Source organism: Rhamphochromis longiceps, linkage group LG20 (assembly GCF_057381845.1).
Source record: "Rhamphochromis longiceps isolate RC_006_pf linkage group LG20, R_longiceps_female_GT1.1, whole genome shotgun sequence".
Classification (NCBI taxonomy): Eukaryota; Metazoa; Chordata; class Actinopteri; order Cichliformes; family Cichlidae; genus Rhamphochromis; species Rhamphochromis longiceps.
In genome coordinates this window covers 38491347-38503846 of record NC_140576.1, presented here as the reverse complement: position 1 = coordinate 38503846, position 12500 = coordinate 38491347, and the positions used below count along the sequence as shown (strand labels likewise).

General features: G+C 50.5%; 1 protein-coding gene across 3 annotated transcripts in view; it reads left to right on the top strand.

The window, feature by feature from the left end:
• Positions 1–12500, top strand: part of lama5 (laminin, alpha 5) — an 81164-nt gene that overhangs the window by 25405 nt on the left and 43259 nt on the right. For all 3 annotated transcript variants that reach the window (XR_014909001.1, XM_085393155.1, XM_085393154.1), the window contains exons 3-12: positions 2133–2250; positions 3179–3297; positions 3573–3743; positions 4553–4650; positions 9031–9146; positions 10919–11037; positions 11113–11203; positions 11284–11418; positions 11963–12022; positions 12240–12380. Coding sequence is in view for 2 of the 3 variants with exons in the window: in XM_085393155.1 (XP_085249281.1) it covers positions 2133–2250; positions 3179–3297; positions 3573–3743; positions 4553–4650; positions 9031–9146; positions 10919–11037; positions 11113–11203; positions 11284–11418; positions 11963–12022; positions 12240–12380 (1168 nt within the window). In the remaining variant the exon portion in view is untranslated. The remainder of the gene's footprint in view (positions 1–2132; positions 2251–3178; positions 3298–3572; positions 3744–4552; positions 4651–9030; positions 9147–10918; positions 11038–11112; positions 11204–11283; positions 11419–11962; positions 12023–12239; positions 12381–12500) is intronic.

Here is a 12500-nt window from a genome sequence, read left to right as displayed (position 1 = left end):
GAAATCCTGCTCCTCACATACAAGGTCTTAAACAATCAGGCCCCATCTTATCTCAATGACCTTGTAGTACCATATCACCCTATTAGAGCACTTCGCTCTCGCTCTGCAGGCCTACTTGTTGTTCCTAGAGTATTTAAAAGTAGAATGGGAGGCAGAGCCTTCAGTTTTCAGGCCCCTCTTCTGTGGAACCAGCTTCCAGTTTGGATTCAGGAGACAGACACTATCTCTACTTTCAAGATCAGGCTTCAAACTTTCCTTTTTGCTAAAGCATATAGTTAGGGCTGGACCAGGTGACCCTGAATCCTCCCTTAGTTATGCTGCAATAGACGTAGGCTGCCGGGGATTCCCATGATGCACTGGGTGTTTCCTTTCCAGTCACCTTTCTCACTCACTATGTATTAACAGACCTCTCTGCATTGAATCATATCTGTTATTAACCTCTGTCTCTCTTCCACAGCATGTCTTTATCCTGTCTTCCTTCTCTCACCCCAACCAATCACAGCAGATGGCCCCGCCCCTCCCTGAGCCTGGCTCTGCCGGAGGTTTCTTCCTGTTAAAAGGGAGTTTTTCCTTCCCACTGTCGCCAAAGTGCTGCTCATAGGGGCTCATATGATTGTTGGGTTTTTCTCTGTATCTATGAAGCGCCTTGAGGCGACTTATGTTGTGATTTGGCGCTATATAAATAAAATTGAATTGAATTGAATTGTGTGTTTCCAGAGGGCCAAGATGACAAACGGACTCAGACTGTGGATGTTAAAGTTCACATCTTTGATCTGAAGCTTTAAAATGTAACAAATCAAATGTTTGAGTTTTTCCACATTAATGAGACTCTGAGCATTTCTCTGCTCAATGGGTGCTTATTTTTAGGTACGGTGGGACCGATGAAGGCTTTGGCATCATTCAGGCGTGAGCCAGGAACGTGTGAAGCTTTGAACCAATCAGCAGTGAGCTGTGAGCGAGGCCTCACACGGGACGTCAGAGCTCGTGTTATCGCGTTTCTTTGTCGCTTTAGTTTGTTCTGCTGCAGCTGGGGAGTGATCTCAAGGTCAGACACAACGGTTTGTCATCACCGTCCAATCAGCTTTGGGAATGAACGGGGGGGTGATGGGTGAGGAGAAAAGGTGTCGGCAGGAGCACGTTAGGAGCTCCGGCTCAGCTCTGTGACGGCAGCTGATGACACGTGCGCCTCCTCACAGAGGTCAGCTGTTTAGCTCTGAGCAAGCCAGCGTCTCCCTGAGCAGCTCTCTAACGTTCATCTCCATCCAGCCCACTCCTTCTTTCTTCTTCAAAATGCATTTATATTTAATATTTTCTAGACAAGAAACTACAAGTATTTTTCTACAGAATCATACATGTGCACTTCATATTTATACTTGATATTTATCTTTCATCTTTTTGTTGTATTGTGACTTTATTCTGGTTGCGCCTCCTGGGCCCTGTGTACGTCCTGCATCCTCGCCCACAGTGACAGTACATTTTCTGTTCATCCTCTCCAAACGTCGACCTCAAACGCAAACTCTAAAACCTGCAGTTCCTCTAGCGTCCAGCAGAGGCTGCAGTGAGTCCTGTGCAGTGAAGCCTGCGCTTCAGCTGAGGCTCAGAGCGAAGGATAGTGATTGGATGTTGCTGTGATGCTGTCACAGCCTGTGGATGCAGCTAACATGCTCACATCAAAGACAGGATGGTGATGGAGTCACCTGGTACTGGTTACTGATCCACCCTCGCTGCAGTAGCTCGTTAGCTAACGACAGAACTGCAGCCAGAAAAACTTTTTGAAATTAAAAGCTGAAAGGTGTTTTTTATGTTGTTGTGTCATTATTGTGAAAACTCAACATCTCAGTGATTTAGTGGTTTTGATGATGGTTCATAAATGATGGCACACTGCTGCCCCTGTATAAACTGGCTGTCTTTGCTTGGTGTCGGGTCGAGTTTGTAACATCACACAGCGCTGACGCAGACGCAGAGTCCAGGAAGCAGTGAACAGCGCCGTCTTCTCCCTCCTTTTAGTCTTGTCGTTTTGTTTTTTCTTGTTTTTCCTGCTTTAAAGTGAGTCCTGCTGTTCCTCCATCGACGGTCCAAACCAGGTCAAAGTGCTTTTCATCAGCGTTTCTTCTTCTTCGGTATCTCTGCAGCTCTTCCACGTGGCATACGTGCTGATCAAATTCGCCAACTCTCCGCGGCCTGACCTCTGGGTTCTGGAGAGATCCGTGGACTTCGGGCAGACCTACCAGCCGTGGCAGTACTTCGCCTGTGAGTAACAGCACACGCTTGCATGCATGTTCACCTGTACGACCCCGACAGCTGAGGACTGAACTCTGTCAGATTCCAGCGTCCTGACCTCCTGTGGGTCACCCTAACTCTTCTTCTAACCTCAGTTAAATAGCAGCCCGGGGGCCGGGGGGAGGGGCATTACATCACAGGCCTGCCAGCTGATTGGCTGTGGCAGCCGTCAGTTCAGGTGAGCTGGAGGGGAATTCCAGGACTGTTGCCAGCAGGTCGCAGCGTGATGTTTAACTAGCAGATGTGTGCCTCATTCAGACTCACACCAGGTGTCTGAGGTGGTGGCAGATAAATGAAAAGGTGACGGCTTAATGCAGGCGTTCATATCATAAATGTGGTTAGCTTGACTTTTAATTTGAAAGAATGCTGCAGAATAATCTCTGCACCTCTGTTTTCTCTCTTCTACCAGGGTCTGTGCTGGTACTGGTGCAGTAACTGGTGCTAAGATCAGCCTATAGTTCAGAAGCTCTGAGAAGCGGACATTACATAGGATTACTCGCAGTATTTCGGGGTATTTCCATGTAGAATTTAGGGCTGTATCCACCAATCACTGGTGAATTTCTTGCCTTAGCTCCTCCCACATCTGCTGACATCACTGCATCCTGCTATGGGCCCAGCCACAGTGTGATGCTGTGCTTTTCTGAGCTTTTTGAGGATGAGCACCTGTAGTTTCTGTTGACAATGTGTGGAAACAGCTGAACGGTGTTCACTAACATGACTCCAGCTGTGATGTTAGGGTTTGAGAGCAGCTGCTTGGAGATGCTCTAATCATCAACTGAAGTGGATCCTGAGGACGCCTCACACTTTTCTGTTTTCGTGTGTGTGTGTGTGTGTGTGTGTGTGTGTGTGTGTGTGTGTGTGTGTGTGTGTGTGTGTGTGTGTGTGTGTGTGTGTGTAGCCTCCAAGAGAGACTGCATCGAGCGTTTTGGACAGAGCACCATTGAGAGGATCAGCCACGATGATGACATCGTCTGCACCATCGAGTATTCACGCATCGTGCCGCTGGAGAATGGAGAGGTGAGACAATCACGTGATCAGATTACAACGACTCTGTAACGAGATCAGGTTAGCTGGGAGAAAGATGAGTGAGGAGGACGTAGAAATCTATCAGCCAAAGGAACGAGCGAGTGGTCCAAATGGATAAATAATGCTCAGAAAGTGAGAAAAAAGCAGACAGTGACTAAAGGTTGAAATTCTGAGCTGTTAGCTAACATCAGTTCAAGGAATTGGTCAGCTGACCCGAGGAACGATCAGCTGCCAGGTGTTTGCAGGTTTCGTGTCTTTGTCCTCAGATCGTCGTGTCTTTGGTGAACGGCCGTCCCGGGGCGATGAACTTTTCGTACTCGCCAGTACTGAGGGAGTTCACCAAGGCCACAAACATCAGGCTCCGCTTCCTGAGAACCAACACGCTGCTGGGTCACCTGATGGGCAAGGCGCTCCGCGACCCCACCGTCACCCGCAGGGTAAGGCACCGCAGCAAACCAATCATCAGTCAGCACACAGTGACATCATAGTTTGCTGATTTGCTGCTGTTGGGTGTTTACTGCTACATGTTGCGTTTTCTGGACTGATCACAACAAACAGTAAAGATGAGCTCATGCTCCTCAAGTCTGTTAAATTAATCCTACAAGGCTGTAAGATGGATGGATGGATGGTTGGATGCATGGATGGATGAAGGCATGGATGGATGCATAGATGTTTGGATGGATGGTTGGATGCATGGATGGAGGCATGGATGGATGGATGGATGCACGGCTGGATGGTTGGAGACATGGATGGATGGTTGGATGGATGGAAGGTTGGACGCATGGTTGGATGCATGGATGGTTGGATGGATGCATGGATGGTTGGATGGATGGATGCATGGATGGATGCATGGATGGATGGTTGGATGCATGGATGGATGCATGGATGGTTGGATGGATGGATGCATGGATGGATGCATGGATGGTTGGATGGATGCATGGATGGATGGTTGGATGCATGGATGGATGCATGGATGGATGCATGGATGGATGGTTGGATGCATGGATGGATGCATGGATGGTTGGATGGATGGATGTGATACGCCTTCACAACAAGAGACGTCATCAACATCTGGACGTTTAGGAAAGCGATGCAGAGAACTTGGTGTCAAATTGTGATGAAGAGTCAGTGTGTGAGTTGTCCCAGCATGAGTCTTGTTGTTCTTTGAAGTGACTGTAGGCAGCAGAGAACCCTGAAGCTGCCAGCAGTGTTTCTGAGTCAGCTCCTGCTGTGATCTGTGTTCTAGTATTACTACAGCATCAAAGACATCAGTATCGGAGGACGCTGTGTGTGCAACGGGCATGCTGAGGCCTGCAACGCCAAAGACCCCAGCAACCCCTACAAGTAAGATTTAACTCACACACACACACACTCGTTCACTGTGTTTGTCTCTTGGAGTCACACACACACACACACACACACACACACACACTCACCTCTTTTCCCGGAGCTGTGATCTGAAAGGCGTCAGGTACTCCTGTGTGAGGGTTGGCTGTGTGCCACGCTCTTATAAATTTGCATACCTGCGATGGAAATAAATGCTAGCTGTGTTTGAGCATGTGCTGGCAAACGAGGGTACAGCTGGCATTCAGAGGAGCTCAGCATGGCCTCACAGAACCTGCAGCTGCTCAGTAAACTCCGTCACCACGTACGTCTGAGCAAAGCTCGCCTGGATGTCAGATACAGGTGAGCTACAGCTAGCAGCGTAATCACTCTGGAGTTGTCCAAACCACAAAACTAGGAAACTCTTTCAAAGAGGCCACGCCCCCAGATATGACAACTTTAATCCAGCTTAAACAGGTGAGTCATGGAAACATGTTCCCTTGTACAGGTGTTGTGAAGATGGAAGTGATCCACAGCAGGGCTCTAGAGTGCGACCAATTTGACTTTTAAATATAAATGAATTTTGCCAGAATCTCAGGTTAAAGCTCACAAAACTATTTCAACAACCACCAAACAGTGAATGAGAGCAGGTAACGGACTCCACTCAAAGACGTAAACACAGAGCGGACCGACGCATCAGAATCAGCGTTCTCTTTCTCGGCTTTCTCACCCGACGGCCCGTACACGGACACGCCGTCGGGGCTGAAAGCCGACAGCTCGCTGACTCTGATGCGTCGGGTCTGCGCTGTGTTTACGTCTTTTTTACGCTCGATTCTGAGCTGCAGGTTTTATCTCTCTCCAACCAAAATTCATTGAACCAGAAGCAAAAGAAGATCCAAACTACACTTCACGTTTGATAAACGTCATCATGGATTCACTCTGACCTTTGCTGTTTTGCTTCCACCATGATAAAAATCACACTTCATGCACAGCTGTCTCTCTCTGTCAAATCTTTCATTCACCTGTCACCCACAGAGCTGCCACAAACGATTATTTTGACAGTCGACTAGTCAGATCATCATCCATTGGACGTAAAACGTTCTGCTCTCATATAACTATCATTAGCTTACAGCTTGAAGTGTTTAAGGCGCTAACTAAAAATAAAGACAAGATGATATGAACGGCTGTGTGCAGGCAGGAGGAGGACCCAAAGTGCAGACTCCGGAGACAAACGTGAACTCAAACAGCTTTAATGCTGAACTCAAAGTAACAAACGTCCAAAATACAAACAATAAACACAGGCAGACAGAACACACCGCATGAATGAGGGTAGACACATCCTCGCATGAAAATATCTTAAAAGTTTATTTTGTGACCCAGAAAGAGTAATATTTCAAACTCCGCCCCTCTGCGTTGCTCCCAGATATCCCAGAATCCATTTCTGGATTCTGGGATATTGCATTTCGCCATTTCGAGCTGATTGGAGACCAGAACAGCCAATCAGATTTTTTTGCATCCAAGTCTGTGATTGGCTGGTTTTGTGGCACAAATATAACGGTGTAGAGAAAGAGCTGCTCGCGCACGGGCAGAAATGTTGAGAGCGCGAACGACACAATGCGAGCGAGCGCAAATGCAAAAACTGAGCGAGGGGCTGCTGTTGTGTGTGCGTGTGTGTGCGCGTGCGTGCGTGTGTGTGTGTGTGCGTGCGTGCGTGTGTGTGCGTGCGTGCGTGCGTGCGTGCGTGTGTGTGTGTGTGTGTTAAGACTTAAGCCGGTGTTTAGCTGTCATCATTACAGAAACATGAATACGCGTCTGTTTCCTCTGCATGCACAGACGTGCAGTCCTGCTGTTTGTTTTCCATTTCTTTCCTGTGCGCAGTGCAAATTATTACCCATGCATCATGTCACTCACAAACACACACGCACACACACACACACGTACAGACTCATTGAGGGAGTGTGGACACAGCTTGGTGCGGAGCTGCTTTTAAACATGATTCATTTGCGATTTGAGGGGGAGATGTGATGCACAGCAGAGACACTCGCAGCTGCTGGGACTCTTTCCGCCGTCACGCCGACATCCTGGAGATATTTAAGCTGCGCGTTAATTGACAGTCGATAAAGACATCCAGGTGGCTCCATTTCCAGTTGTTAACCCTGAGGTCAGGAAATCTCTGGGGCTACAAATCAGTGACAGAGCTCAAGCTTTCCCTCATATTTCTGTTTCGTGGTTTCAACAGGCAGCAGTTTGTTTCATTTACATTCCAAAGCTGGAAGTTCAAATCTGTAGAGGCGCGAAGCTGCAAACTTCCTGCTGCACAACCTGAAGAGAATAAAGACTGTGAGTGAAAGGGAGGACGTGTGGTTGGTGTCTCTGCTCCAGGCACAGCTCTCCTGACATTTGTGCCAAACTGAATGAAGAGATATGATGATGTTACCGAGTTTAGTGCACATGTCGCTCCCAGCAGGAAGTAGTGTGTTTCGGTCTGCGTGGTGTAGCGGGCAGGTACCGGCTCACAGACTCGGTGCCGTGGTGTTCAGCTGATGCTGGGGTTTGTATGAAATGGTCCTCGGGGCTGCAGCTCTGAGAGGCCGCAGGCGCCGTGCAGCTGCACTGGTGGCTTTCCTGGTTTAAACTGCGGTTTATCGCTGAGCGCAGCAGTCCTGAGCTCGCCAGGTCTCTCATCAGTCAGAGAAGCGTGGAACTTCACCTGTGATGGAAAAGGAAGGGTGGAGGAGAGAGGGAGGGCACTCCACCATGGGCTCAGTCTGAAGCCTTCGTGTGCTCAGAACAATGTATGAAACTCCGGGGCAGCATCAGTGTCCCTGGACAAAGTGGTGCAGCTGGAGATGAGCAGACGGGGCTGCCGTCAAATGAAGGCTCAATAAAAATAATAGAAATTCCATGTGCAGCATGTCTGTGTTGTTGCAGAACCCTTCCTGTGTTTTATGACCTTTAACCTGCTGCTGATGAGCCCAGCTGTGCAGCGTCTGCTCACCTGCAGCCTTCAAACGTGTCCAGGCTGACGCTGCTCTGCATTCCTGCGCTCTGACACAAAGCGAGGTCAGGAGAGATTTATTCGAATTCCTTTATCGCTCTGACGCCTGCCTGCACACCGCAGCCAAAGACACGACCTGCTCTGGTTCCCGGACGTGTTCGCCGACCCTCATTCATCCCATTATTGGAATGTTTGAACATTTTGATAAGAACATAAACCACACGCCTGCTCCGTGCCTCTGTTTAAAATACCCGAATGCTCGTCATACCCACAGTTTGCCACAGCTGAAGGAGCTGAACGCCGCTTCCAGAGCACGCTCGCTTTTTAGAGTTTTAAACAGTCTGCAAGTCAGAGCTCAGGCGACCTCGCTGACGGGTTAGACACACTTCTGATCGTCAGTGTGTGCTCACACGGATGCTTTGTTTGTTATTCTCTCATTAATTCAATGAAGCAGCTGGAATCAGCAGGCCAATCACAGCAGAGTCTGCGTTGACGCGAGGTGGACTCCTGAGGATGTGCACGTCAGAGCTTCAGAGCGCTCGTGGTTCTGACGGATTATCACTGAATATGTGCCGCACACACACACACACACACACACACACACACACACACACCAGCTGTGAATGAAGAATCCAGATGTGGCCCCTGAGCTGTGATCCTGAACTGAAGGTGAAACCAAACATCAATCTGAGAGCAGCTGTAAAGCGCACGCAGCGCCAAGCGCGCCTCTGACACGTCAGGGTTACACACAGGAAATATCATCTGTGTGATGTCACATATTTACGTGTGACCAGCAGGTTTCACCTGTCACACCAAGCTCTGCTGGCTTTCTGCTGCAGCTCTGCGTTATTCACACATCCGGTGTAAGAAGAGCGTGCTGGGCCTCGCCTCCGCAGAGATCCAGTGCACACAGCGTTGGTTCAGCTCGCTGAGATGAGCGCGGCGTGAGGTCTGCAGAAGCGACACACTGGACTCGCCCTCGGGCTGTTTGCCAGGAACGCACACTCAGATATTACACAGCCATCGCACACACTGACACACAGGACTGAGGATTGAGTTCAAGGCCAGCGCATTCCTGCCGTAAACACGCCTGACGAGCCGATCTCTGTCTGCGCTTTATCGCTCACACTTTACGTGATCGCACAGCTGCTGGAGCCCAGACAGGAAGTACCGAACCAGGTGGAAGCGCACCATTTAATGTCGTTTCCTTGAAGCAGCTGACCTCCAGATGTCGAGGTGGCCGGAGACGGTGACGGGCAAGCAGATCAAACTGTAACTGAGTACCTTTACTCAAGTACTTTGCTGAAGTACGGCTTTAATGTACTTTAATGAAGCATGGATGCAGACGTCATATTGTGTGTGCGCGCGTGTGTGCATTAACCCTTTCACTCTGTTGTTTACAGGTTGCAGTGCGACTGTCAGCATCACACCTGCGGCGTATCTTGTGACCAGTGTTGCCCTGGATACCACCAGTTGGCATGGAAACCAGCCACGACCTACAGTGCCAACGAGTGTGAACGTGAGTGCGTGCAAACACACAGACACACACACGGGGTCGTGACCCCTGCAGAGAAATGTGCTTCCTGCGTGGGGTCAGGTGACCTCGCGGGTCCGTGTGAATTAAGAACATCCTCGCTGGGCTTTTCAATCTGCCGCTCGTCCGCTGTGACGGGCAGCTCCGCCCATGTGCTCTGGCCATCTTTGCTGATTCGATGAAAGCCCAGTCGCCACGATTTAAGAGCCTGCGTGTGTTCCTCGTTTTCTGCCCGGTGTTGTAGGTCCAGGTGTGTGTTCAGAGGTCTGTGTGTGGGGGCTTCAGGTAAACGTCAGTGTTGAGGTTTCCATCCACAAACAGTAAACTGTGTGTCTCCATCCACTGAGCTGATGTGAGCAGGATCTGTACCAGCTGTTTCCACCTCCAGGCTGGCTCCAATTGGTGACAGTGGGGGGCCCACGGCACACCCATGTTTGTGTCTGTGGAAAGCCTCATCTGTAGAGTTCAGGTGTGTTTTTGAGTGGTCAAAGGTTAAATGACTACATCGTGTGGCGCTCAGCGTCTGATCCTGTTCAGAGCTCTGCTTATGTGTACACGAGAGCGCCGTCTGTTATCAGAGCTGCAGTTATATTTAACAAAGACCAACAAGGGTATCAGTGAGGTCACCGGAGGTCGCCGAGGGTCGGCCCGGAGCCGCCGTCAGAGGGGGAGGCGTCGGTCTGTAAAAACGGAAACAGCTGTTTCTGTTCTAGGTGTGAGGCTCCGCCTCCTGAGCACGCTCACAAACATACAGACTGTCCTTAATAACTTACCTGTCTTGTTATTTTAAATGCTGGCTCCTGCTCGGGTGTGAGAACAACCCCCCACTTAATCCTAGCGTGGAACATGTGACACGTGTGAACTTTGTCCCAGATAGCGGAGAGCACAGCAGAGGTCCAGACGGACTCTCGGGAGCGCTTATCTGCCTCTCAGCGTCCGGGCGGTGCCGGCTGAATAAACCAGCACTCCTCATCCTGCAGCCCAATAATGACGGCAGGTTCCTCCGAGCCGGCAGCGTCTGAGTCTGTCTCCACAGAAACCGCTCGCAGGTGTTATCGGGCGTTTCAGACAGATTAGAAATGTCTGAAACGCCCGTCCCGCCCTTTCCCAGGATCAGCATGCAGTTTACACAACATTCCAAAGCTGGAACGTTTTTCTGGGATTACTGTGGATAACTGTGTGTGCTCCACACAGGTAAACGCTGCTGCCTTCGTCTCACGTGTGGGAATAACAGCCTCAACATCACACCTGGAAGCTACCTGAGCTCATGGTGCAGATGTGGCAGCAGCTGGAGGAGCAGCCTGACTGTAATCAGACATGAAACAGTGTGTGCGTGTTTGACTTTGTGTTCAGACAAACGTGTGATCATGTGACCCTCGGCGGCCTGTAATCTGCTAAACAGCGCCTGTCACAGGAAACAGGAAGAGCTGAGCAGACGAGTGCAGAGTTTACCTTAATGATCGAGTGTGTGCTGTCGGGGTTTCCCCCAGGGGTGTGTGTGTGTGTGCGTGTGTGTGTGTGTGCGTGCGTGTGTGCGTGCGTGCGTGTGTGTTGGTTAGAGGAATGAGAGGTGCTGATTGGTCAATGATGTCGTGCGTGACGCAGCCAGCTGTGTCTGCTTCGTGGTTTCCTCTGAATCTCAGGAGTGACTCTCGAGTGTGAATGAGGATGTAAATGAAGCGCAGGTGTATCCTGGTCACACCTGCGAGTGTTTCTTCTTCAGGTGTGTCTTCACCTGTCTGTGTTCTCACCTGCAGCCTGCAACTGCCACCGTCACTCTTTCGACTGTTACTATGACCCCGAGGTGGACGAGAGGAGAGCCAGCCTCGACATCCATGGACACTACAGAGGGGGCGGAGTCTGCCTCAACTGTCAGGTACCTGACACACCTGAAACTGTGTTAGTGTGTGACCTGCGATGACTGACTGTAATGGGAACTTTTCCCTCTCAGCATCACACCACTGGAGTCAACTGTGAGCGCTGCGTCCCCACCTACTACAGGTCACCTGACCACGCCATCGACTCGCCGCTGGCCTGCTCACGTGAGCCTGACACACACACACACACACACAGAGGTCATCTTCTTCAGTCCCATCCTCCTAATCTCTCGTCCCGCCCACAGCCTGTGACTGTGATGTGGAGTTTACAGACGGTACCTGTGAGGATCTGACCGGGCGATGTTTCTGCAAACCGAACTACACCGGGGAGAACTGTGACTCGTGCGCCGCCGGCTTCACCGGCTTCCCCGAGTGTTACCGTGAGTTTCACAAACACCTCAAAGCCAGCGGGTCACTTCCTGGAGGGTTCCCTGCAGCTTCAGCCTCAAACAAATGCACTCACTAGGTGCTGTGAACACAGCTGCTGTGGGCGCCCTGCGGGTGGCGCTGTGCTGCAGACCCAGGAACTTTGTTTGACTGACACATAACCAGAACAAAAGGGGAGGAACAAAGACACACAGCAGCAGGCAGAGGACCACGAGGGACGGGAGGGGCGGGTACAGGTGTGGGCGGGGCTCTAGTATAGGAAGTTAAACTAGAAGAACACGTATGGACAGACTAGCCCTCTTAACCTAAACTCCCTCTAACATTGGAACTGCAGCGATCATAAGTACAGTACAGCCGAACAGCTCAGAGGATTCGAGGTTCACTAAAGGAGCCCAAAGAAGTTTGATCGCAGCTTTTTATGACTGTAAATTTAGAAGAAAGCAGATCACAACCAAAGAATTCACATCCACAAATCACATCAGAGCAGGCTCACCGCTGTGCTTACACAACCTGACCTCTGCTGTCTCTGCCCTACAGCCAGCCCCACACACCCCACCACCATCAACGGGGAGGCCAGACCAGCAGGAGAGATCATCAGTGAGTGTGCAACACACACACGTGTCTGTGCTGCTAAATATAAGTGATGTGTTTAGTGCACAGACGGTTTCACTGATAAACACAGATCTGTCAGCTGACCTTGACTTCAGCGTGGATGTTCCACGCTCTCCTGCAGCCACTCGCTCAGGTTTGCAGGAGGAGCCTGAGGTGAGTTCACTGAGAGGAACGTCTAAGCGAGGCTGTGTTCTGTGTGCAGACTGCGAGTGCAGCGCCGCAGGAACCGTGGAGAACTCGTGCAGGGCCGACCCTCGGACCGGGACCTGCATCTGCAAACCGGGTTTCACCGGAGACCACTGCGACGCCTGCGCGCCGGGCTTCTACGGGCTCAGCTGTGAGGGTGAGACGTGCACATTTAACACGTCAGGAACATCCGCACGGCTGCACGAAACACACGAGCTGCAAAAAGCAGCATTTTCATCTCCACCCATCTCCAACTGAGCTGACATCACAAACTCCA